Genomic DNA, 27716 nt, shown 5'->3' on the forward strand with positions numbered 1-27716 from the left:
TAGAGGTTGTGCTAATGTGATGTGTATTCATCTGTATGTTTTCTGTGGCACCAGTTTCCTGTTGGGCACTTGATTTCTGTAGCTCTTTTTCCTGAGAATAGTAGCATCAGAAGAGCTTTGAATTGCTTCTGTGTTTGGCTTTAGATGGATCTGATGTAAGGTCTGGGCTCCAACCTGTGTCCAGATCAGTGCTTCCTGCAGCAGCCCATTGTAAGCACCTTGTCTTGGTCATGGAGAGACTCATTTGGATGCCTGCAATGAAATTAAACTAAAAAGTGAGGCTGGTGGGAGCTCAATGCCATGTGTGTAGGTGAACTCTGTAATAATGCCATTTCTCATGCTGCTGCAGTCTCAGTCCCCCAGATGTGTTTGCACTGTCTAGCACAGACCCACAGGGCTGTCCCTTGGGTTACCCTCTGAGGGATCCCTGCCTTCTGTGGCTCGTCTGTTTAAAGCTGTGCTGCAAACAAAGTTCAGGGAACAGCCCCTGGCCTGGGCTCTTCAGTGCCCTCCAAAATGGGGATGTGTCACAGGAGAGGTAAGAACCCAGCTGAACCTCCACTGATGATTTTAAGTCATGACTTCTTGCTTGTAAATTATATTTACCTGAATTACAGCACCAGTCTGTCTGAATTAAGACATTGTATCTTTCTCATGCTAAACCAGTCCAATGCTGTGTGCTAGACAAGAAGTGGGAAAGAAAAATATGTGAAAAAAATCTAAATTTGCTATAGTTTATTATATGATAATAAGATTCCATATTTTTTAAGAATTATTTTATAATGTTAGTTTAAAACTGAGCTAATTACATGTATATAATGAAGTAAATATTCATTTTACCTTAAATAAAATAAAAACACTGGACTTTGTTGCCTCTTAAATATTTATTGTATTTGTGTTCTTTAATTATATCCTCCTGTGTGTGAAGTGAAGACTGCTCCCCATCAGGTGGTATAAAACTTCTGGATGTATTTAACAGACCATTTTAAATGTGTAGCAGAACTGGATTTGATCTCATAATTTAAATATTACTCAACTTCCTTGCAGTTCTTGGAGTTATGCCAGAAATTATTTCTGGCTCATGCAGTAGATGATTTTCAGAATCTTAGGATTATTATGAAGAGCTTCCTTCCTCATGGAAAAAGAGCTACAGTATCTAAAGTAGACACCTAATAATGCAATTCAGCTGAGTTGTCTTTTAGTATATTAATAATATATATCAAGTCTGCTTCCAGTCTCTGAGGTTTTGTGATATTTATAGCACTTCATCTAAGTGGACTGTATTGATGTAATTTAAATATTTATTGTATATGTACTGATATAACACTGATTAAAAGTTTTTTCTGGTAAGTTAAATGCTTTTTTTTGGCTATGTTTTTGCTCTTCTGATACTAATCAATTTTGATAGCAAAAAGCCTTATATGACTAAAATAAATATAAATGTAATAGAATTTTTAAAAAACCCACAAGCCAACAAAACCAGAAGCCCCCCACTCTAACATTTAAAATAAGATGTCTTGGGCAAAAGTATTTCTTGACTCAGATCTTGTCCTTTGCAGGTCCTTTGCAGTTCCTTCAAGCAAGTTAAAAATCAGTGTGCAAAGTCATGGAATATTCAAGACTCATTTTTAGCAAACAGGGGCTTTGTATATGAAACAGCTCCCAAACATGCCAAACAAGGTAATTTGTAAAGAAATTATAGTTGTGGTAGAGCTAGTTTCCAAATCATACGCAAGACTAATTTTCCTGTTGATATAAATGAGGCAGATCTGTGGATTTGTTTGTGGTCACTGTCTCAGTAGACTCACTCCTCAGTCCCTGCAGGAGGTTCACTGCACCTAAGGAGTGTCTGTATCTTCCGAAGAGCAATGGCTTTCTCAGGAGTGTGCCTAATGGTTTACCTGTCAACATGTGTGAAATACCCGAGCCTCTCACCTCCCCACTATTGTCAGCCAGTCTTACTGAAGGCAAAGCATTTATGCCTTCTGCACAGCTCTGTGCTACTTACTCCAGTTTTAGGGAGACCACTGCAAACCTGAATAATGAATTTCACTGCTGTGTCTCATCATGGATATACAGTTGGATCAATGATACACAGCTGGTACTTCCAGCTTCTGTTCTGCATAAAAGTCAAAGCAGGATCTATTTGCACATGTTCATTGTCAAACCAGCAAGCTATTATCTGCCTTTTTTCTGTGGCCTCCTCTTTCTTCCTACACAGCTCTGAACAGTGTGGCACACCATATAAATTATACCTATGCAGGATGCATTTATAAAACCCAAGTCTGCCACAAGTAGCTTTTTGTTCTTATTCAGGAAGAACAAATGCATCTTGTGGAGGGATAGAATGTAAGAAAATAAAGATAATGCAGAAGGTAGTCTCATACCTGAGGAGTTGCAGCTGCATTAATCACCAAAGATTAGGAACAGGCCTGCCCTTAACAGGCCACAGCTGTGTCCAATAAGAAGATCAATGCTACAAAAGACTTGGTTGTGCCATGAAGAGAATTGGAGTTTGTTGGCCATTCTGTGAAGAAGGAGGCAGTGCTGCAAGGAGCTGTGTATGAGAAATCACTGAGCAGGTATGGAAGTTTTGCAATAAGATGACAACAGCATCTCTTCCTCAGTTACCTTGGATTTTGGACTATTGGCACTAACTTTTCGCATGTTTTAATGACAGAGTGTTGATGTCACTTTTTGAGTGGTTCTAATTCATGTATGGTATTAATAGTACACATACAGCACTTAGTATGGTACATAAGAAAATAGGTGGAACATTTAGACTTCAGACAGTGACAATGCTGGAGGTTATTAGGAACCTACTGGTAGGCAATGAGAGCTTAGGGTAGCACTGTTTTTCATTCCTGTGTATGTCATCTATCTACGTATTGTATTCAGTAATGAGTTCAGATACTACTTGTGTATGTTACTGCATTAGATGAGGATGTAAGGATGATGGTATAAGGGGAAAATGGAATCACAGGCTGTACTACTTAGCAGTATTACATTGCTGGGATGCAGTGACCTTCAGCAGTATTCACTTTCCTTATTCCAGATAGGGGTGAATCAGGCTCTGCCTATTCCCGTGTTTTCCAGTATTTCCCACAAACTGTGGAGGACCCTCTGGTGTGCTTGCCATGCAGAGAAGCTGGAGGAATGGGGTGACAGGGACTTTATGAAATACAATGAGGATAAACACAAAGTATTGCATATAGGAAGGAATGGTTCCTTGCAACCACGGGGAGCAGCTGTGCTGAGAGGACATGGGGATTTTGGTAGAGAGCAATCTGAGCATGGGCCAGCAGAATCCTGGGTTGTATTTACAGAAGAAAATAAGGCTTTGAGGCAAATAAAAAGGAGGCCTCCACCTTCCTGGTACCTACAGAGAGCGTACAAAGGAAATAGGATCAGGCTTCTTTTAGTGGGGTATGGTAGGATGATAAAAGACAGCAGACACAAAGCAAAATGAGAACAGCTCAATGTTTAGAAGGGAAGCTCTTCCTCCCTGTGAGGACAGTCAGGCTCTAGGCCTGGCTGCCTGGAGAGATTGTCCAGCTTCCATCCTTGGAGGTCTTTAAGAATGAAATACAGACCTGAGTAACCTGGTCGGAGTTCGTGGATGAGCCCACTTTGAGCAGGAGGTTCCTTCCCACACCACTTACTCTGTGACACAATGAACCTATAACACAATCCAGCAGACTTTATATATGCAAGTCCTAGTAGCAGTAGCCCCTTTTCAAACACTAGTTCATGGTCAGACACTTTAGAACATTAGCTTTATTAATTACTCTGTGAGCAAGATTACAGAGTTTCTGTTGTAATGCTGAAATGCATTTTCCATGGCCGTATGTTGGCTGAATATGCACCAGGAAAGCAAGGCTCAATTTAGTAGCAGCTGAAATTTCTTTTCACTGCAACTCTCTTGTGGAAAGAGAGACTGTTTGGTGACGTTTTCTATCCATTTACTCTTAGACCACCTGTGCACTTTTCCATTAACTCCACTAATTTATTTATGAAGCCATTATGAAGAAAAAAACACTAGACGTTTCTTCTTCTGGTGTTTATTCTGTTAGGCCAAGTAGCCCAGCTCTTTCAGACTGCACTTAGGCTGGGATGCTCTTCATACCCTTTCAGCTGAGCTCTCCACCGCTAAACTAGGGTGAGCCTAAGTATCCAAACTAGGTGTTTTGCGGCGTTTATGGGATTTCTCTGACTGAGCTGGAAGCGTCGGGCTGCTAGAAGCGCCTAAGCGCGGGCGGGAGCGCTGTGAGGAGCCCGAGGGACTGCGGGCGGCCCCCGCTCCCTCAGCGCACGTTTCGCGCCCGGCGGCGGGGCTGAGGGCGGGCGGCACGGGCGGAGCGAGCCCCGCCGCTCCCGCCCTCTCTCCGCCCCTCGCCGCCGGGCGGGTTTGGGCCGCCCTTCGCTGCTCTCCCCTCCCCTGGCAGCTGCGAGCGCTGGCAGCATCGCGGGCCGTGTCTCGTCCGCGCCCAGCCGGCGGGAGTCGAGGGACGCTGTCCGTCTGTACGCGCTGCCCGGCCCCGACATGTTCCAGCTCCTGCGAGGCTTCCTGCTGCCGGCGGCCGCCTGCGACGGGAACAGGGATGGCGAGTCCCGCTACGCCAACCTCTTCCGAAAGCTGGACCTCAACGAAGACGGGAGGGTGGACATTGCCGAGCTGCAGACGGGCCTCCGGGCCATGGGCATCCCTCTGGGGAAGGAGGCGGAGGAGGTAAGCGCGGGCCCGCAGCCGCTGCCGAGCCCTGGGCAGGGAGGGAGGAGAGGCGGCCCCGCCGCCCCGCCCGCAGCTCCGGCTCTGCCCGGGGGACGGGGCGCGGCCCGGCCGGGGCTGCGGCGCGCCCGGGAGCGCGGCTGGGGCCGCTCCTTGATGGAAGCGGCCTCCGGCCTGGCGTTTTCCTTCCCCGCGCCGCAGTTCCAGCGCCAGGGGCCGTGTTCTACAGGCACGCCCCGGGCTGTAGGCGAAGGGTCCCGAGCGCCTACAGCTGTCGGCGGCTCCTCTGCCAAGAGGGTTTATTCATCATGTGTGGACTTTTGACATCCTTTGACTTCTTGTTGAGTGATATTCGGTAGCACATTCCTCTTCCGGCGCGATAAAGGATGGTAATTTACAGCTTTTGTCCGCCACTCCACCCGTGCATAATCTAGATCGGAGTAAGTTAGGGTTTGCTTTGGGCAGCAGGTAGTGGAAATCTGCATAGCTGTAGGTTGCAATTTCAGAACTTTATTTAATCTAAACACATAGACATGGAAGTTATTCTTCTTGGCACGGACTGTTATCAGATATTGAGGCAATTTATTAGAAAATGCACACTTTTAACAGTGGCCATCAAACCATGAAGCCGACAGTCCTGAAATTCTTCCTGGTGTGGCTTCTGCAGTGATGGGTTGGACTATTCCTTTGTATCAGTGTTGTGACCTCAGAAGTCAGTAAAACTTAAGTCATCAAGCATTCCAGTGTGATGCTGACTTCCACTAGCAGGCTTGACCTGTTACCTGGAAAAGAAACTTCTCTTTCCTAATTATTTTCAGTAATCCCCAGGGATCAGCACATAAAATCATTTAATACACAATTCTGTGGACGCAAGTGTTTGTGTGGTAAGGCAAGTCTGTGCTGACAAGACAGACATGGGTTTATTTAGGATGAGCAGGTACACGTGAGAAGTGTGGGGGAAGCTACTATTGTAACAATTCTGCTTGTTCCAGTTTAAAGAATGTTTCCATGGCATTCCACTGCTGTGCCTGTACTAGCTGTTGCACACTTTCTGAAGGCGGTGCAGGAAAAGGAACTTAAATTTTGACTCCATTGTTATAAGGTGTTTTGGGTCAATAGTTCAGTGACCTTATGCGGATTGTGTGACAGTTTTTCCCTGTGGTCTGGTTATTTTGTTTCTGTTTTGCCTCCTTCTGTTATATTTAATTCTCTGTCTCCTATACTTAAGAGAAAAGTATCCAACAGGCCTCTTGAGCTGAATGGTGTTTATTCAAGAGTATAAAGCACACTTTCACTTCGGTGTTGCTGCTGGTCAAAATCACCTTTACAATAGGCACCTTTTGTGTTGTTAGGTTTTTGTCATTAAAGGAGGGACAGGTTGGCCTTTTGGGTTATCCATGAGAGTTGACAGTGTTCAGAGCATGCTAGCTATGAACTCCAGTCACACATTTATACACACATTGTTGTAAACCTGTTGTACCAGTTTGACTGTAACAATTTGGGGGTTTTACTTATATTGAACAACAGGGAAACAGGTGGCCAGCTAATTTTCTGATGTTTAACAAAGGTGGTCTTCCCACATAATTCACTGGAAGCCCTGATGTGCTGCTGAATATTTGAGCGATTTAGAATTGAAGTTCCAAGTTCTTTCTCAAAATCTTCATTAATTGTGCACATCTGAGTACATGTCAGATTATTCTCAGTTGCTTCAGGATAAACTGAAAGGGATACCCATGAAACAGGCATAATGTAGACATACCTGCATGTAACAGAGAGCAGGAACTGCTGCCTTAGTTGCTAAAGACACACCGAGTAAACAGTACAAGCCATGAGTCATCCTCTCATTTGGGAGGGGTGGAATAATTGTTGGAGTGCAGGGAAACTTCTGTGTGCTCGGTGTTTTACACCAGGGTGGGCACAGTTGGAAACAGACACTAGAGTAGTGCTGTGTACCTGTTGATAACTGGACTTCTTGTAATATGAGAGCCTCAGTGAGTCTTGCCTTCTGTGTCTTTCCTGCCTTTTTGTGGCTAATCTGCTTCCTGTACTTTATTGCAGCTCAATGCTGCCTTCTCCCACTTCAAGCTCTAAAGTGATGTTCAATTCATTTTTCTTACTGCTTGGTAAACAGGTACTTTATTAATGAAGTGAGATGTTGAATTATCACATTTGGAGAGGCAGAAGTAGTCTTATAATTACTAATAACTAATGAGTAAGGAATTGAGACATAAAAATATTGTATGATCGGGCAAAGGGTTTTCCACTGAGCTGCTCAGCCCTGCCAGCATAGTGGCACCATGGTGTGGACAGAGCTGGGGATATCCTAGAGCAGTGTCAGTTTTGGTGCATCAGAGACTCGATAGCTTTTCAAAAATCTCTTGCAAGGTTGGCTTCCAACACGTAGGATGAAATGCATATACCTGGGAGTGTTGGCCTTTGTCCTTCTGAGCTGCACAGCTGCTTTCTGGCTAACCTGTGGAAAAGAGACTGTATTTCACTGCAAAGTCAGTTGGTTGATCCAAAATTGTACCACCTTCACAGTATAGTGTTTGTGCTACTAGTACTGTTTTGCAATTTTGTCTTCAATTGCGGTTCCTCTGTTGAAGGAATATGCATCTTTTTAAAAGAAACAAAGCTACTGTCCACTTGAGTAATAGACTACAGGTCTCCTTGCACCTTCCATCAGCTGTGAACCTGTGTGGTAAGCTTTGAAGGTGTTTTGCATCTCCCTCGAAGGAAGAATCTTTTATTTTTCCCCCCACAGCTCAACCCGACAGAACCTCCTGACTGTGTTCTACTTGACCTGCCTTTTGGCACTATCTGATGAACAAAAGTAAATGACTGAGAAATCTGCAATGTGTGCTGCTTGGAGGCTGCCAGGGTGACTCCTAATTTTATATTGTAGGATATCACCTGCCAGGAATGGGTTACTTTGCAAAAGATACCTGCTATGATGCATCATTATCTATGAAGGAGGAATTCAGGGTGGTAACTATCAAATGTTGCTCTCCAAGCAATATGAACAGCTATTGTACAGTGACTTTGATAAGCAGGGACACAAAGTAGATGCAGGGATCAGATCACAAATGATCTCATGCTGTGTCTTCAGAATGCTGTGAGTCTTGTGGGCGGGAGCACCATAAATGGTGTGAGTGGTTGGATGAAGTACTATTTTTGTTCATCCTTTCCTTCTGCTGCAATCAGTCCTTACAGTAAATCTGTAGGAGGTGAACCCCATATTTCAAGCTTCGGTTTGGGATAAGAACAGCCACATATTCAAATTCAGGTGCTATTTACACATTCAGTTCTGGACTAGGAGTAGAAAGATGTTACTGAAATGAATAACTACATTCTGGAACCAGCCTAATGATCTTATTTGGACTAACTCTCTTAACATTTTGACATAAGCCTTTGGCCACATTAAGCTCTTTTGGATGCAGAAACAGCGTCAAGGGACTCCTGTGTGGTGGAGAGAGGGCCTAATGAGACTGAATTCACAACAATCAGACTGTTGTAATGCACACCTGTGACAGAGGCCATCTAAATGCTCAATTTAGAGTCATTGACTGGTTCTGAAAATTCGAGTCCAATCACATCGAAAAATACTCAGAACACCTGAAGTATGTTTCTGCATGTAAACCACAGGAAATTCAGAATTCTGCCAGGTGAGGCAGGCCCCTGTGCCGTGTTCCACTGCTGTGTCTCAGCATGGGGATGGCTGAGAATGGCCCAGGTGTGATTTGTTTCCTTCTGTGCTTTTCTCCGGCCTCTAACACCTGCACCTAGATAGTGCTTCAGAGCTTGAGCTTTCCCTAGCAGTTCTTAGTCCAGAAAGCACACACCTGTTTAGTGACTGAGCTAAATGTGTCCTTAAATATTTCTCCACTGCTTTATTAAGATTTTTGCACTTATTTTAATTTTGATAACTTTCCCTGTGTGGTAAAATTAGAAGGGTAGAAGACCAAAGTAACTGAAGCCTCCTTAAGCATGTTGTAGCTTGGCTAGAAACAGAAGAAACAATGATTACTTTGGCAACTTGAAGGAAGATACATGAGTATTTTGTATCAAACTGTATCTACTCTTAGAATTTATCATGCCTGATAGGCAGTCCCACAGTCTTAAAAGCTTCAGTACCTCCCTGTCTCTGTGTCATTCTTTGTATGAATTGAAGCTCTCTCTCACCTTAAGAGTTTGCCCAAAACCTGATTTATACTCTAAATCTAAATTATAGATTTAGAGTAGTCTGGCATCTTCAACTTTTTACCAAAACAGATGTCATGTGATTGTAGAAAACTGGAGCCATTTAGATCCTTTAAATTTCCCTTTTCTGGTCATAATAGCTGTGATGATTATGATGGTAATGGGGACTTGTGAAATACCACAAATATCTTCAGTAATGTGTTCAGTTAGTAAATTGAAATTGAATGTATTCAATTTACTTTGCTTCCATTGTAAACAAACATGTCAATCATTATTTCATTTCTATGTGTACAGCTTCAGAAGCTGTTAACTGATACATGCTTTAGTCTCCAAATCTCCATATGAAAGAGCAAGATAAATCTTAAATTTGTTTTCATAACACTTCAAACATCCAAAGAGATAAAATGAATTCAAAATGAATTATTTTTTAATACTAACTTGATAGGTTTTTTCTTCAACAGTGACAGGGTAACAGTGAGTGATTAATTCTTCCTCCTGTTGCTGCAAAGTGCAAGAATGCCAAGAATTCCCAAATATGGGAAGCCTCACCTCTGAGACCTCTCTTTACCACTGTGTTGAAATGCTTTGCGAAATCCCTGAGACAGCAGTGCGTTCCAGGTGAACAAACAAGGGAAACTGTTAAATCTTTTGAAATTAATATGACTGGGATGCCTCAGTAACAGAGTTGCCGTATTTAATGGGAAAACTTAGTCTACCAAGTATGCTCAAAGTCAAAAATACTAGTGTAACTTGCAAAGAATGCTGAAAGAAAGTTCAAGGAATAGTTTGCATCTTCCATGTATGCTGTTTCAGATTCTTGAAATTTAATTCATAGCTATGAGTTGAGAGAGTTTATCCAGGTCCTGAATGAGCAGCCTCTGCGAGGCATTTTGGGAGCGCACACTCACGCTTGCATCTTGTCCTTTTTTGTCCCGTTTTCTAGAGATTCTGTTAGCTGCAATGGACCAGGGAGAAGTCTCTGCCAGTGCTGTCCTGCTGCAGGGAAGAGCAGTGCTTAGGACAGGGAACAGGAGGGGGAAGCTCTGCAGCTGATAGCAACATCGGCTGCTCTGCTGGAATGGAGGGGCTCCTGATGTCTGTCTGTAGCAGGTTTAAAGGGCCTGCTTGGATATATTTACATGTTGGTAGTATCCTTTGGGAGGCAAGAGAGTAAAAATGAATGCTGAATTTGGAGAAGTTGGGAGCCTTTAGAGGCAGTGCAAATTCTGGTTTCACCCAGTGTTGTGCTGGATTTCTGGAGGTGAAGTGTCAGTCTAGTTCGTGTGTTATGGGGCTTGCTGGGCTGTAATGCTGTGTGAACACATCCTCAGCCCCTGTCCCTTTATGCTGGATTTATCTCTCAGCTGATGTGGTTTGACAAGGCTGACTTTAATGTAATCTTTGCTAGTGATTTTGGGTTATCACAGTCTGCATAAATTTGTGTGATCTTAGCAGATATAAATAGGAAAAAGGCTGTTGTCCACTATGTGTCCAGTAAAGGGAGAAGTGCTGTGTATATTTCAGCTGGGAGTGAATTTGGTATCCAGTAATATTACAGATGAATGACTGAAAACTGTAGATTGCAGAGCTATGTGAATGGCTAAAAAAATACTTAAGAGGAAAAGAATTGAAGAAGGGAAAAAACCAGTATCATGATTGATTTTATATCTAGTAACTCTGATTTTAAAAGCATATGTGAAATTTGCTTTAAAAGCAAATGTCAAGTGTGAGTGTCTATAGACATGATGACGTTCTTACTGTGGTGCTGGAGTTCTTTGTATGCAGCATGTGTATCTGTGCCCTTTGGAACTCTGCTTGCAGATTGCAGAACACATAATTGCTGCTTGCACCAGTGATGTATCTTGAAGTGCTGTTTTATGCTTGTGTCTTGTAGATAGTATGATAGGAAGCAAGTAACTTCTTGATGAATCACTTCCTATTTAATATTCTTTACATTATATTAATTAGCTGAAATAACAAGCTAATGAATAGATTGGTAATCCTTTGTACTCAGCAGCCCCACCTTTCATGCACAGTTCAGTTTTGTAAACAGAATGTGAAGGCTCATGCACAATACACAAATAATGATACTAAATAATGTAAAAATCAGACTGTGAATTTAAGAGAAGTCTGCATAAAAACATCAAGATTATTAGTGTATTGCATTCATTGCCTTTATGTTGTAACCATGAATGTGTTCAAGTTCAAAACTTTGGCATAGAGCAGTCAAATAATTCATCAGGACACTTACAGAGAAAGGTAGGGAGTTTTTGATGTGTATATAAAGCCTGTCTGTAATTCTTTTTTTTTAACAGACCTGCTGACTGAGTTACATTTCCACACCAAATACAGAGGTCTTCTGATGGAGTAGGAACTCAACACTGCAACATGATTTATATAATGGAGAATTAAAAAAAAAAAATACCTTCAGTGTTTCAGTCTGCTTGTGGCCTCTTGTGTTGGTGTTGCCTTGTTGTGCAGGACTTGGAAAGTAGCTGTACTAACAAAATATGCAACAGAAAAAGAACAAAAATGTAGAATTATGAAGAAAAGAGGAGGAAAGGCAAAGGTGACAGTGTCATGAGCAAATAGGTCAGCACAGGAGCATTTTAGTCTGTTTGTGTGAAGGCCCGTAGCATTAAAAAGAAAGAGCACAGAATCATAGCATTGTTTGAATTGGTAGTGACTTTTAAAAGGTCTTGTAGCCCAATTCCCCTGCAATACAGGAAGGTTGCTATATCAGGTTGCTCAGAACCCCACCCAGCCTCGCCTCAAATGTTCCCAGGGGTGGAGCATCTGCCAGGCTCTGGGCAACCTGTGCCAGTGTTTTACCACCCTCATCATAAAAAACTTCTTCCTTATATGTAATCTGAATCAACACTCATTGCATTTAAAACCATTACTCCCTGTCCTATAGCTACAGGCCCTGCTAAAATGTTTGTGTCTTTTATAAAAGCCCCTTCAAGTACCAACAGGCTGCAATAAGGTCTCCCTGGAGCCTTCTTATCCTCAGTCTGAAAAACTCCAGCCTTTCCTCATAGGCATCTCACAGGAGAGGTGCTGCTGCTCTCTGATCACCTTTGGGGCCTCCTCAGGCCCTGCTGCACCAGGGCTGTGTCTTTGCTGTGCTGGGGACCCCAGAGTTGGATACAGGGCTCCAGGTGGGCTCTCATGAGGGCAGAGTAGAGGGATGGAAGCTCCCTTGGGCTGCTGGTCACACTTCTTTTTCTGCAGCCCAGGATATGCTTGGCTTTCTGGGCTGCAAGCACACATTGCTATACCCCATGTCATCATCTAAACTGTCTTCCTGTATCTGTCAGTAATTAACAGTTCTTTATGTGGTCACCATTTCATTTTACCCAGTGAATTATCCTTATTGCTTGGGATTACAGTTTCTAGACAATGAGAGAAACAATGGTGTGCCTTGAAAAACAAACATTTGGATCTGAGCCTTTGTAAAGGTGAGCTGATCCCACAGTAAGGCAGTAACAAATGGCAGGTTTTATGTGGCAGGCATGCCAAACATTGTTTCCCAGCACTTGTAGGCAAGTGTTGGCACCTTGGGTCCTGCTCTATTGTAAGCATGCCTATTTTAAAATGCATCCAGTTCTCCTCCATCTGAGAAGCACTGGGAGAGTGACAAGTGACTGTAATTAAACAAAATCTAGTGGTATGTTAAATGCAGAAGAGCAGAGTTGGATTCAATGTTGAACTGAAGTGGGGAGTGATTGACTGATGCAGTAGTTTGCTTGTGGAGGCTGTGGAATCTCCTTCCTTGAAGATGTCCAACACTCAGTTGGATGTGGTCCCACACAAGCTGATGGAATTAGATCTAATTAGACATGCTTTCAGATGGGGTTGAGTTCAATGCACTCCAGAGGTTCCTTCCAGCTTGAATTACTATTTGATGTTGTGAAGGGGCAGTTTGTACCTAGACTTAGTGTGCCAGGCTCCCCACAGAATCCAGAGGTGTCTTTGTGCTGGCTGTGCCCATGGAGCATGGAATCCCCCAGGAGGAAGTTTCTGCCTGCCAAGTAGAAGACAAGCTTCTTTCGGTGTTCCTTTAGTTCCACAACTTGCAAATTACTGATTTTAATCTGAAACTTTAACACCCACATAATTAGTTCACCTTACAGACAGCAAGAGGCTTTTGTTTGCATGAGCTTTTAGATTTGAACTGAGAGAAAAACACATGTGCCATATGTTTTTGTTCCCTGTCATTTCTGTTCTGCTTCACTGAGAGTGGCTGAGACTGACTTGAAGTCTGGAAAATAACTGTCAAAACAAAAGTAGGAAATGTAGAGTGTGTTTGTGCTTACCATTTTCTCAGTGTTGCAATATGGAATGCATTTCTTTGGCAGATGAACTGAAAGGTGCCCCCCTTCACATACAGAAATTACCAGCTCTCTAAACTAACTAGGAGTTCCTGTTTTCTTTGGCTGACATTGTCCTCAGCAGTGGAGGTTTTGTTATAACTAAGTTCAAGTTTTGTCCTCACAGATATGTGAGACAGAAAACCACTTTCCTTGTTCTGCATTTTGGTTTGTGTAGTTCAGGAAGCAACAGGGAACAGTAAAAATTGGAATGGAGCAGAACTCACACAAAGTGATTCCAAGTGGCACATAAGTCACCTCTTCTCAGGAGGGTGTGGGAGCCCAACAGGACGCTCGGACCCTGCAGCATGAGGTGCCATGAGTGGAGTAAAAGATGTCTTGGGATTGAGTGTCTTTGAGAGGGGACTCTTCAAACTAGAGTAATTTTAATGGTGGGGTTTGGTTGGTTTTTTGTTTGGATTTTTTTTAAAATGATTAATCTATTAGCCTTTCTTAATTTCTTGTTAGAAGGTTGTGGTCAGGACTGTATCCATAAATATCTGTAAATGTAAACTAACTTTTTTTTTTGTGATGGGAAATTCTGAACAGCTCTAACCGTATTGACAGAGACATGGAACTGAATTGATGACTTTATCTATCTGTGCTGACAGGTTATTAATAGAAATTACAATCAAGCTGGACTTATGACTGTAATAAGAACACTGTTTTTCAAAGGTGATACCAAATCAGTTATCTGAATATGTAGTATCTTGACTTGATTTTTATTGTGCACAACTTGCTGTATTGTGGAAGGTAAATAAGTTGCTCATTTCACTGGCATACCACATCAGTTTGCTCATTTTTGTTGAGAAATCCTTGATCATCTTATAAATTTTGATTTTTTGAGATGAAGCTTTGAAGTACATTACTTTTTGTGGAATGATAGGGAAGATGAAGGAGGCAACATAAATGTATGTAGATGCTTTCAGTCTTTTTCAGACTCCTGCAACAAATACACCAGTTTTCTTCTTCCTTAGTGTTCAGTTTCTGTAGCCTAGAACTTGTTGGACTTTGGTCTTTTGAGTACCTCTGCTAATTAAAGAGGAATAAACAGAATTAAAACCAGATTTTGCAGATTAGACCAGCCATTCAAATCTTCCTGAGGGTTACTTTATTCAGAAACTACAGTTGCACAAGGCAGTCTGCTGAATAGAAGATATGGGGAAGAATTTTTGGTGCTTGAAATTTGGAAGAATTTCAGCTGCAGAAAAGAAGGGCACCGGTGAGTTTTTCAAGAAGCAGGAGCACACACAGCTGACTCTGCTGGATTTTTGCAATTCCCTTCACTGTGCACAAAAGCCCAGTGCTCTGCTGCTCCATTCTTGGCCTTGTGTGATCTGCACAGGACTGAAGCTGAGTGAGAATATTCAGCTTTGCCTCTTTTCAGTGTCTGTGCTGCACGTAAGCTGCAGTGCTGTGAAGCTGCAGTTAGTGAGGAGATGGTGCTGTCACCTTGGTCTCCTGTCTGCTGCTCAGTGCTCCCCCCAGGATTCTGCACATCGAGGGAGCCCACAGGGACCAGTGTCCAAAGGAGGGGATAAGACATCTTAACTCTTGTGTTCTGGAGCAGGGCTCTGGGCTGGTTTCCTGCACATCCTGCCCGAGGAGAGGGCAGTGCTGTGGCAGCGGCCGTGGCCCTGCTGTGGCCTTGGCTCTCCGTGCCCAGAGCTGCCCTTGCTGGGCTGCAAAGCCCAACTCCTAAACCCTGCAGAGCTTCCCTGGCCTTGCCTTGAGCACAAGCCTCAGCAACCACAGGCTGCTGCTTGCAGAGCTGCTGTAATTGCCCTTCTCTAACAAGTGAAGTTTTCACACCTGGAGATGGTGAAGTTTCCTGGCCCTTTGTTGGTGGGGAAGTGTCTGCCAGGGCTGTGTTTGAGACTTGTTTCCTGCAGTCCTGGCAATTGCATACCATGCATTCAATGCATAGTTAATTTTACATGAAGTGTTTCTATCTGCAGGACAGTTCCTAGGAAGCACATGCAAGAAAGGAAGATAAGTGTGTTTGTGTTTGTTTAAAATTGTAGTCAGGGCTTCAGTTGGAAGCAGAAAGCCGTGTTCTCTCAAACAGTGAGGGCTGCATGTGCCAGTGGGGCAAGGTCTTTGTGAGTATTTGGTCAGCATTTAGAGAGTTAATTGATGTTTGTACTTGTTATCTTTATAATTCATAATTAATAGATCACTTTATTAAGATGATAGTCAAGGTTCTGCTTATTTTACTGACAAATTTCATGTACAGGAAGCTCACAGGCTTAAACTTGTTCTCTCTCAGGTTTTTTTCATGTCCCCCACCTCTTCCTCCACAAATTATTTGATACCTGTAGGTATAACTTGCCAGTGCTGGTAAGAAACCTTACAATTTCTGCACAGAAAAGTTATGTAAAATAATAAATCATACTTTTTTAAATTTATATTTGCTGCCAAGTGTTTTCTCTCCCTATGCAAATAGGGAGAGTGTTAAATTCTGAAAATGAAATGATGCTTGTGACCTGCTGTAATTTGGACAAATAAAATACTCATTTTTGTCTCAATAGAAAATTTTTAAAGCTGGGGATACTAACCAGGATGGACAGCTGGATTTTGAAGAGTTTATGCAGTACCTTAAAGAACATGAGAAAAAGATGAAACTGGCATTCAAGAGCCTGGACAAAAACAATGATGGTATACCTTGATTTATTTTATTTGTTCAAACATTGTCTGAAGAAACTGCATTAAAAGTAGTGTAAATTATATTTGTCTGACTGGAAAAAAAGTTGTGAATATGGAATCCTTCTTTTCCTTAACATGATCATAATTAGAGTTTGCTATAGATTAAAAAAAAAATAGTCTTTATTCTATTTTCTCCATGTACACTGAACTGGGGCTCCTTGTTCCCCAGATGGAGAAACTGTGAGGAAATTTCTGACTATTTCTAGCTATTAAAGATAAACCTGTTTTTAACTAACTGTATATTTGCATCCTATTTGCTTCGTCCTTGTAGCAGACAATCAAAACACGTCATCTGTGCTAAGTTGATTTTTAAATAATCTCTGCAATTATTCAGCTGTTGCAATGAACTCCAAAGTGCTAAGATCCACATTATTAAGATCCACATTTTAAATATGTATCATCTTTATTTTAATGTTTCAAGGAAAAATTGAAGCCTCAGAAGTTGTCCAGTCCCTCAAGATATTGGGTATAAACATTTCAGAAAAACAGGCAGAAAAGATCCTGCAAAGGTCAGGAATTATTATTTTTTGAGGCAGCTTAATCCTCCTTGTATTGTTAATTTCTATATTTTTCTGTTTCAGAGAGGGGGATGAATGGGATTATGACTTTGAAAGGTGTTGCTAGTTACTGTTGGAGTATCTGGTTCTGGGAGGAGAATGTGGCTTTATTTCTCTGTAAAGGTTGTTGATAGAAGGAAGCACTGTATTATGTTTTTAAATGGAATAGGACTGATGCACTTGAATAAGAGAAGCATAGTTTTGAAAGGCCATGGCAGATTCAGCCTTGAAGTCACTGTATGGAATTTACAGTCAGTTTGGAATTTACTGTTGTTATTGATGTGATAAGCCAAGTTAGAAAAAGAGGGGAGGGGGAAGAAAGAGCAAAAATCCAGAACAAAACCCCACCATTACTATTTCCTTATATAGTTTTGTTCTGTTTCTTTTCAGTATTGATGCCGATGGGACAATGACAGTAGACTGGAATGAGTGGAGAGATCATTTTATGTTTAATCCAGCTACAGACATTGAAGAAATAATTCGATATTGGAAACATTCCACTGTAAGTTCAACTTCCCTTTTAACCTAGTGTAGCTCTTAAGTTCATCTCTGATGTGTTAATTTGTGATATTGACTATAACAGCTTCACACTTGTTATGTTTCAAGCATATCTGTATTGTTTGGTTTTCCTTTTCACTTCATGCTCTCCCATTTACAAGCAGGATTGTGTCAGATGAGATCCTTCTGAATGAACAATGTCATCTAAACTTTGCAAAAAATTATCAGTAATTCTTAGGACAGAATCTTTTTGCTCTTTTGGAGATATTTCACAGAAAATAACCACAATGAAATATTTTTCTTTTCACATTACAGTACGATTTGATTTGTTGAAACAACTTATATAGGCAATTCAACTGTTTCTTTTGTTGACATTAGTATTTGCGTTATATAGTATCATTATAATTATCATAAAATCACTGGTGTCTTGACTGGTGATTTTCTGTGCACATCATGTTCTTTTGTGCTGTAGAATTAAATTTAAGCATACAGAATATCCACTGTGCAGAGAAATGTTTTAAGTTTTTATTGCATGGAGCTGTTAACACCTCAGTGACTGATTTTTAAGAACAATAATAAAGTAAGCAAACCAACAGTAATCCTGTTTGCTAAATATCCTTCCTGTAGATTATTGGAGGAAATAAAGTAAGGTTGGATGCCTTTGAATATAGTGAGACCATTTATATCTCCAAGGATTAGTCAGCATTTCCATAATAAAAAACATTTTATGAGATCTGAGAGCTTGGAGTGTTTGACACTGTACAACCTCAGCTGAGGAATGCTTGCCAAAAGGCAGTTAGCTCCCTGTTTGCTGAAGAGAGCACTGGAAGCACTGCTATGAGATCAAATTGTCCTGGTCCCAGCTTGCTCAGTGGCAAAAACCTCTGCTTTCATAAAATGCTCCTTACTAATATGACACATAAGATCTGTATTTTTGGTTTTTATTATGGAATGTCATTAGTTGCCCCCAAGAAACAGCTGAGGGAGTCTCCTGTGATCCTGGTGTTGCAGTCAGCTGATGACCCAGTTATCACAGCAGGCAAAATCCAGCACCACAGCTGGTCTTTGAGATAAGAGCAGATGTGAAACCTCCCAGCCTGGCTGGCATTCACAGACAGCTCTTACAATTCTGTTTTTATTATATAATTGCTATCAGACCCTTCCAAGCACATAGCTACATTGGCACAGAATTACTATGGTAGCTGTGGCCTTTCTGTTATAAACGCCCTCAAATTTATCTTTTTTCTTCATTAGTTGTGTTTAGATCTCAGTACACACAAGGTTTAAACCCTGGTAGATATGCATAATACCTCTTAGAACACTGAATTTGTTTTGAGAGTTTTGATTGATCTTTTGATGTCTCCGTAGTTGAGCAACTTACTTTGAAACCTCAAATGCAAGAAAGATGAAAGGATTTTCCAATTAATCTCGTGTGTGTTCAATATCCAGAATAGGTGGTGCTTATCCTTTTTGTTCAGTGGCTATATTTACACTCTGAATTCTGCAGTTCTTGTCCCAAATGACCAGGACAGTATTCTATCTAATGACAGAGAGAGAATGCAGCATAAATTAGGGATATAATTAAAATTAAAATCTACAATTAATAAAATCAATGGTAGTTCAAAGGCTTGTCAGTTATTATAATTATATATATTATATATATACACATTATATATTTTCTGTATAAAATATATATTATATATAATTATAATAATACTTATCAGTTAATAAATTTTTGTTCTTTTTATAAATTTAATTTATGTGTAATAGCAGATTTGCATTATCTACAGTATACTTTTTCTCATGTATGATGATCATAGGTTACACTTAAGAGCAAAAGGGACATGTGAGATTTCATAGTGTATGATGATCATAGGTTACACTTAAGAGCAAAAGGGACATGTGAGATTTCATAGTGTTATGTCTTAGTTTTATCATTAAAACCTATATTAATGTTGTTTGATCAAATCCAATGGCAATACAAATGTGCCCCCCTTAGTGAAATGTCAAACGCTTACAGCTGAAAAAAGTAATTATATGTGTCTTTGAGTATAACTGATGATAAGAAAATCTATAAGGCATCTATCAAACTATTCATTTGGTAGGATAAGAACCAGCAGTCACTGGAAATAGAATACTCTGATATATCAGCTGTTAAAACCCTGCTTTAAAATGCTGGGGAGTCTGGGAGAAGGAGACATCCCACATGTGTGAATAAATGACCGTGAGAGAAATCTCCTGTTAGCAACCTTAGGAGATTACCAAAGTAATCCCACAAGACTGTCTGGTGAAAGGTTAGCTGCAACATATAAGCATTTGAGCTTTAGTGCTGACTTTAAAGGACTGCTGATCATGACAGAATGTCTTTGCTTGGGCCATACTCAAGGAGGAAATTTGTGGTAATTTTTAATGATGATGGTGCAGTCTTTGAAATGGTGGGTCTGTGGTGTTATTGCTAAATATCTATGTAGAAGTCACTTAAAGTTGCTTTTCATTGAATAGTAATGCATAGCAAGTTAATTATAGAATGTAAATTAGAGATATTTTTTATTTGTAACTAGCACTTTATTTGCACATTCTTAGGTAGTATATTCATTTGGAGTTAGAACTGTGGATAAAACTGAGGTGATGGAACGAGGTAGTTATTTGCACATCTTTGCTTTGGATTCATAAAGGTATTGGATATAGGAGATAGTTTGACTGTTCCAGATGAGTTCACAGAGGAAGAGAAGAAGAGTGGGCAGTGGTGGAAGCAGCTGTTGGCAGGAGGAGTGGCTGGTGCTGTCTCTCGAACAGGCACAGCACCCTTAGACCGCCTCAAAGTCATGATGCAGGTAGGTGCAATGTTCAACTATGTCTTGCTTTCCAGTGTGTCACTTCAGTTTCTAGAGATCTCTTGGGAAAAAATGGGGGGCCAAGGGTAGTGTTTAAATTGCAGAGGTCTGGCTGTGTTTTGACTATTTCAGGGTTTTTTTGTGTTCATAAAAATGATATTTTATAGATGTGGGGAAAATGTAAGCACAATGTTACAGTACTTGTGCTACTAAAATTCGATTTTTTCAGTAGTGCATATGGTTTTGTTAGTTGATATATTTAATCAATTTAATATGATGAGTTTTATAATCTAATTAGAGCCATGTTCTGTACTGTGACTTTGCTTTTGGTTTTTTTTAGGTTCATGGTTCAAAGTCAAACAAAATGAATATAGCCAGCGGTTTTAAGCAAATGTTGAAAGAAGGTGGTGTCCGGTCCCTTTGGAGGGGAAATGGTGTAAATGTTGTGAAAATAGCTCCTGAAACAGCTATTAAGTTCTGGGCTTATGAACAGGTAGGATGATAAATCAATAATGAAAATAAAGCCAAATACAGTCCTAAATCACTCTCACTGTTCATTATTGGCATTGTTGTACTATCGTCTTGTCCCCTTGTCCCAACTTGTCCCCTTTTTGGGGATTTTGTCATAGTAATTTGAGTGACTTTCAGATTTAAAATAGTCTGTAGAATGCTTACTGTTAGGCAGATTTTACTGTTGTATTCTAAGCAGTGCAGATGAATTATGTCTGTTACATGTTTTAAGCTGTCCCTGATTCTGCATGGCCTTGTGTGGAGTACTGCATTAATACCTTGATTATTGCTGCAAAGTGACAGCAGGCAAAAACTTGGCACATTATGCTAGCTGAACTTACAGGGGGTTCATTTAAAGTCAAATATCACGGTGCTATGTATGATGCCCTCATCCTGGATTTCAGAGTTATATTTACCTCTGAATCAGCTTTAAGCATCATGTTAAGGCCTAATCCTCCTTTGGAAAATGAACTCCCATTCTGGTGTATTTAAATGAGATTTATTTTTGCTCTGTGAGGCATGTTAGTGCCTGAAGTAAGACCAAATGAGCACACTGCACATCTCTGTACAAGGAGGAGATAAAAACAACAACAAAAAAAATCAAATAAATCTGGGGATGATGCAAGAATGAACAGCAGATTTTGGTGCCACAGAGGAACTTTGGGCACATTATTCTTTACTCATGGAATGACACAGTATGTACAGTGCTCAAAGTGCTTCTGTGAAATTGAATCTGTGCTTCTGTGAAATTGTTCATTCTTTGATTGGACAACTAGATCTGCAAGGGAATTTGGTTCCTCTTTGTTTTCTGGAATTCTTAGTGTAGGTACCCTTCAGTTGGCTGTTTGCAGAATACCTGATGGTACTATGGCTGACTGAGGTGTTTAATCTAAGACTTCTTTCAGGCTGGAATGTTTTTTATTGTGTTCTGGAGAATCTTTTTGGGTTAGCAAATGTGACTGTAAATGCATGAAAAACTATGAGCAGCTTGAAAAGACATTTTGTACTATGCTTTTGCCTTTTATAATAACTCTTACCACTACTAAATGTGTGTTTGTGTTTTAACTATACAGTATAAGAAGATACTCACTAGGGATGATGGAAAGTTAGGCACTGTTGAAAGATTTGTATCTGGTTCTTTAGCTGGAGCAACAGCACAAACTTCTATTTATCCCATGGAGGTAAGAGACTCTGCTTCCATTGGAGCCTGAAAAATGTTTGGTTTGTTTCCTAAGTAAACTCCATTTTGCTCTTGAAAATATTGTGAAAATTTCACTCTAGACTCGTACCCTAATTTTTTTACTTTGGACTTCCTTTCAGACTTTCAGTGCTAGGCATTTTAGAATATACTAAGTTCTAACTGATTCTTGTAGTATTTTGCTGTATAGTATTTTTTTAAACAATATTGAAATAAAACCTAGTGAAGGAAAAAAGATCATCCAAGAACATTTACAATTCAGTATGTATTCAAGCATTTTGTAAATTGGGCTTAAATCCTTTTCCTGCTATATGTAAGCAAGGAATAGTGTTGTCTGGACAGATCTGAAGTTCTATTGTGTTATGATGGGAAGCTGTGTCTGATAAGAACAGTGTGAGGGAAGGATGTGAGAGCTACAGCTCAGGCTGGGTGGATTGGCTGCTCTTTCCCCTGTAGGCCATACCTGTAGGTGGTACTGCACACTGCAATTTAACTAGTGTTAATATATTAACTGCTCCAGTGTAACTGTAATGCACCATTTCACAGAAGCAACACATATTTTCTTTACTGCTGGTTCTCCACAAGGTTTATCACTTGTGCAGATCCTTGTTGGAATAGATGTTGGGGCTGGGACTAAACCAGTACCAACATGAAGTTTGGTAGAAATGGCAAATGTAACCTAAATAGCTTTTTCATGGATGGGGATTTCAGGAGGAATGGAACTGTTTTTATTGCTGAAGGAATAATGATCTCTTTAAAGAGCATCCTTGCTGTTCCAGAGGGTCAGTCCCAGCTGAGCTGAGTACAGAGATGGGTTAAGTTAGGGAAGAACTGAAACATGATGTAAATTGTCTGGATTACACTGATCAGGGGAGACAAGGGAACTGTTCTACAATATCTTCTGGTCTTCCTCACAAAGATATGGTACTGTCCTAGAAGTGTTTTTAGGATGTTTCTAAATAAGAGAGAAAAGCCAAGTGCCAGGAAATTCCTGAGGGAGATGCAATCTTATGAGGCTTTAAAGTAGACCAAATTGTTGATCAGGAAACTTCCTCTGTGGTTTCTTTTGGATGCTGTTACTAATTTCTTTGTCCTAAGATGCAGTACAGACTTGCTTGCATTATTAATCAGGTGCTGGGTTTCAGTAGTGAGACACAATTATTCCTTGTAGTCCTCAACTACCTCTCTAAGTGTCATACTTTTTGAAATATTATTTTCTTAATAGGCTTTAGTGTTCCCAGATCAGAAGTATCATCTGCTAGCATGTTAGTGCTCTCACTTGAGCCTTAGCTAATACTTCTATTGAATGTTGCCTACACTGTTGCCTTCAAGTTGATCAAATAACTGCCTGTTTTAATCAAGAAAATAAAGCTAAAATGCAATTTTAAAAGGCTAAGCATTTGTAAGCTAGTGTATAGTAATGTGTGGTGCTCTGCACTAAGGACAGAACTTGAAGAAGCCTGCTGCTAACAATGCTTTACCAGCAATCAAAAGAGAGTTGCAGCACCAAAGTGCAAAGCAGTTCTAGAGGATTCAATAAGCAGAGATATACTGTATATCTAAAATAGATTAATTAATAGGTATGTAATTAAGACTGCTTTTTTGTTTTTCCTTTTAGGTTTTAAAGACCAGATTGGCTGTGGGTAAAACAGGACAATATTCTGGGATGTTTGACTGTGCTAAGAAGATTTTAAAAAGAGAAGGTCCAAAGGCCTTCTATAAAGGCTATATTCCTAATATTCTGGGTATAATTCCTTATGCTGGCATTGACCTTGCTGTTTATGAGGTGAGATTAGATCACTGAATGCATGTAGCTGTAATTAATTAATTTACAAAAAGCATAAATATATTTAGAATGCTTGTATTATTGTACAATTACAGCTGGTTCAATTTTAAAAAGACAAAAGAGACTTTCCACTGATGTTACCAGACCTCAATGTTTCTGTTTGCCCCTCTTGAGGAGTGCCTGGGCAGATGGGCCCTTCCATGCAAGAGTACCAAGCAGGAAACGTGCTATGAGAGGATTATACAGACCTTGGCAGTACCACAAGCTTTCATACTTACCTAACCTTGTTAGACTGGAACATACCCATTTTATGGGAAATTCATGCCTTTAAAAGGATATTCATATTATGATAGTTTATACATTTTTTGCCAGTTGTTAGGTTTATGAGTGGATTATATTAACCTGAATTCCTTCTGTGTCTGTGCATGTTACCAGAATTCTTTCTGGCTGACACAGCTTTTCTGAGGAGCTTGAAACACTGTGTCCTTCCTTTCCAGATGAACTGGCACCTATTTCACCCACCAGCAATGCTGAAAGTCTTTTATCTACCTTAGATAATATGTGTTGCTTCAAAGTGTCTCAACTCAGACACACAGACTAATTTTTTTTATAGTCTAGACAAATCTTTTTTTGACACTGCATTAGCCATCATCAGAAGTGTTTGAACAAAAATTTTAAAAGCTGTATGGAATTTCTTTTCTACAATTTGCATCCTTGTTTCTGCATGGGGTGATATGTACAGATGTGTGAGTTTTTGTTGCACTCTGTGGGGTGCTGGGTTGTTTCCCACCTCCTCTCCCCAAAGTATTGGGGTGCATGGGCCCCTTCCTGCTGCTGGATCTTCTAAGGATTTCTCTTCTAGGTACTAAGGTGTTTACCTGTGTACTTCAAGCATGTAGTGAAATTGATCCAGGGAATTTGGTGCTTTTCAGGATTGAGCCCTCAGGATTTGTTATGAATAAAGAAGCACTTGGTTACCTTTTTGAATGCAAATCTCTTGTCTTACTGTTTAATTTTGTACCTTGGCAGCTCTTGAAGAGCACATGGCTAGAGCACTATGCATCAAGCTCTGCAAACCCAGGAGTGTTTGTGCTGCTGGGCTGTGGCACCGTGTCCAGCACGTGTGGCCAGTTGGCCAGTTACCCTCTGGCTCTCATCAGAACACGCATGCAGGCCCAAGGTCAGTAGTGCTTCCTGAAAATGCTTCTGTGGGGTCACATGAAAATTGTATCATGTGGGATAGCTCTAGCACAGACATAGGAATAAAAAAAAACAACTTGGAAAAACTAAGGATGTATCTGGAAAATTCTTCTTAATGTTGGTCCCTTCTCCCTCTTACCCCCAACACTGTTGTTCTTTATACTCAATTTAAAAAGTAACATTTCAAGCACTGGTGCTTTGTATATTCTGAGAGCCAATTCCATACAAGACTACCAGACACAGCCCCTGTCATAGTCTGGAAGCACTCTTCTAAACTTTACAATGTTTTCTAAATTTTAGAGATTAAATGATAGGGTTTGAATTGTCCTGAGAGGGCAGACAGCAATGTTTGCTCTGTAGGGCATTTCATTAGGATAATTTCATAGTTGAGATCTTTGTTTGATAGGTTTCTGCATAGACTTAAGGATGGGAGCCTAGATTTCCAAAGGAACATAGGTGGATAATGCTTTCCCCTGGGATTTAGACACATGGATATCTCCCAAATGTCTGGGATTAAAACATCTCTTTTCAGTGGACCTGAGATAGTAGGCTCATGATCCAGATGTTTGAGACTTGCACAAGATTTTTATTATTACTAGAACTGTTTTATAACACATTATGTTTTTGTTCTAGCCTCAGTGGAAGGAGCTCCACAGTTAAGCATGGTTGGTCTCTTTCAAAGAATTGTTGCTACAGAGGGACTCCGAGGACTTTATAGGGGCATAGCCCCTAATTTTATGAAAGTGCTTCCAGCTGTCAGCATCAGCTATGTTGTATATGAAAAAATGAAACAGAATTTGGGAATAGCATGAAATGAAGGAAAGAGGTGAGATGCTTCTAATGCTGTTGGAAACACCAAAACAATAATGTTTTCTCAAGTAATCTGCTCTCACAATTAGAGACAGATCTTTCTAGAGAGATGCTGCGACTTCCACATTTGTCCTTAAGTGGGAAGAAACTTTCTTAAATTTTGGTTCACCATTTTTAAACAGATACCTATATTGCACTTTAAAATGTCACTGAGTTAAAAAAAAATCAAGAAACTGTCTTTAAATCAGCAGTATGTTCTTATATTTAGGAAATCATGCATATTTTACTCATTGGGGTTTTTTAATTTGTCCTTTCTAAACTTGTATTTGTCTTTGATGAAACCAAAGGTAGGAGAAGTTTATACTGCCTTGATACTGAACATATGAAAGTGACTTTGTGTTTTGTCATGCTGCCTACACTCAAGCAATTCACAGGCGACATTTTGCATGCCTAGAAGTGAGCACTTTTGTTGTTTTTGAAGACTGAATGTTAAGTTCATAAGAAATAGCATCTTGGATGCACACAATGATGGAATAACACATTAAAATGTAGCCCATCACCTTTGTCTTCAGGCAAACCTTTTTTATTTTTCATTATTTAGAGAGCCTGAGAAACTGCTGTTCTGCAGAATCAGAATACCTCAAATGGATTTACACGGTATTTTTGTAATACAATCAGCAATTTTGATAACTTGCTTCACTGGACCTGCTTTTCATTGCACTTGTAAATGTCAGCACCATTAACTATGGCATAATTTGGGTTACAGCTGTATATTTTATAGGATCATAATACACAGGAACAGAAAAAGATTGGATGTTAGATCCATTCCATACAAGTGCAAGTTGCTATTTAAAAACAGGATGAAGGATCCAGTACGAAGCTGGTTGTAATTCTAGTACAGCCAATGGCAGAGCTGTTCATAGCTCTGGGAACAGGAATGCTTGTCATTTTGGACTCTCCATTCTTTCCCTTATTCAGAGGGCTACATCCACTCTGTGCTTTTAGCCAGTAGAGGATTGCATTATTATGTAAAGGATTTTTACAGTTTTGTCATGCGAGATCAGTCTTCTGTGCACATTGGCTGTGGGTGTGAAATTGGGATAATAAAATACTGAAGTGTTTTGTCCAGGTGACCAAGTGGCAGTGCTGACCTCAGGTGCCCATCAGCATGGTGTTAATGCAGCATGCAAAGCAAAGCATGCATGCAGACCTGCTCGTGCTTGAGAAACAGCTCCTCCTCAAAAAGCAAAGCAGCCCTTCCTCAATGCAGAACTTCAGGCATTTCCATGTACAAGTCCTTCCAAAGTGACTTCCTTTTCTTTTTTTATTTTTTTTCTTCGTGTGTGTGGAGGGGCACACAGTTGCCTTCAGGCCTGAACACTGAAATAGATTAACAATTATTACCAGACTCTTGTTAGGCTTTTTCTCCTTTCTGTAATGTGTAGTGTCTTAATCTTGGTAAATTCGAGATTATACTTACCTTGACCTTCTAAAAGCAACTGCTCTTAGACCACTTTCTGAAATTGGATTACTGAAGGAAGAATTTTATTCTGTTAAGGTCATTAAGGGTCTTCTTTTTAATTCTTTCTTTTTTTGGGTGAGCATGAGGGGTGCATGTTTGTTTTGTTGTTTTTTTTAAGCTGAAAAATAAGAAAGCAAAAATAACTGCCTGAATCTCCCTTGTCTACATATGCTATGGGCCATATTTTTCAAACAGCAATCACATGTAAATCTGTGCTCAGTGCTTCCATGGCTGATGTTTATTATCCATAAACTGATGCATAGCAATTCCATAAAATCTGTATTATAGAATTTTTTACCACATTTCAGAAAATGGCAGCTCTAGCTGTATTTTGGCCTTCCCTTTAGGGAAACGTTGGACTTTGCACTTTACAAAAAAAAAGTCATTCTATCCAAATCATTTATATGTATAATGCCTTTCTGATCAGAGTTTTCCTGGGTTTTGCCAATATCTTTGTACCTTTGTGGGATTTGTGAGATCAGTTGCTGATAATTTTGTTTGACTGTGATCAATGAGCAAATGTATTGTGTGTGTGATGTAAAGATTACTTTTGCATTTCTATCTTCCAGACTTGTTCCATTTTGTTTATAGTGTGCAAGTGCCATTATGAGTATTGAAATCATGGTGACCTTTTCAAATGTTGAAAAGATGAACTGTTTCAGATTTGATTTTTCATTATGTGCCTTGATGATGATGATGACTGTGGTCAATTGTGTATTCTTTGTCTCTTAAATGTATGTTTACCTTTCTAGCTCCATAAAACTACCAGTTTCTAATAAATCTTTGTTTCCTT

The 27716-nt window shown here is 40.2% G+C and overlaps 1 protein-coding gene across 5 annotated transcripts; it reads left to right on the forward strand.

Moving 5' to 3' along the window:
* Positions 1 to 134: 134 nt before the first annotated feature.
* On the forward strand, positions 135 to 27716 carry SLC25A24 (solute carrier family 25 member 24). Of its 5 annotated transcripts, none has more exons than XM_064720210.1 (11): positions 135 to 538; positions 1560 to 1680; positions 15834 to 15960; positions 16430 to 16517; positions 16956 to 17067; positions 19739 to 19897; positions 20238 to 20390; positions 21481 to 21588; positions 23224 to 23391; positions 24421 to 24571; positions 25225 to 27716. In XM_064720210.1, the coding sequence occupies exons 2-11, from the start codon at positions 1651 to 1653 to the stop codon at positions 25401 to 25403; spliced, it is 1275 nt and encodes a 424-aa protein (XP_064576280.1). In that variant the 5' UTR covers positions 135 to 538; positions 1560 to 1650; the 3' UTR covers positions 25404 to 27716. The 5 variants fall into 5 exon arrangements, with proteins under 5 accessions (XP_064576280.1, XP_064576281.1, XP_064576279.1 ...); XM_064720209.1 differs by lacking the exons at positions 135 to 538; positions 1560 to 1680 and adding exons at positions 2532 to 2582; positions 4553 to 4729; XM_064720208.1 differs by lacking the exons at positions 135 to 538; positions 1560 to 1680 and adding exons at positions 2567 to 2582; positions 4462 to 4729.

Source organism: Zonotrichia leucophrys, chromosome 8, assembly GCF_028769735.1.
Source record: "Zonotrichia leucophrys gambelii isolate GWCS_2022_RI chromosome 8, RI_Zleu_2.0, whole genome shotgun sequence".
Classification (NCBI taxonomy): domain Eukaryota; kingdom Metazoa; phylum Chordata; class Aves; order Passeriformes; family Passerellidae; genus Zonotrichia; species Zonotrichia leucophrys.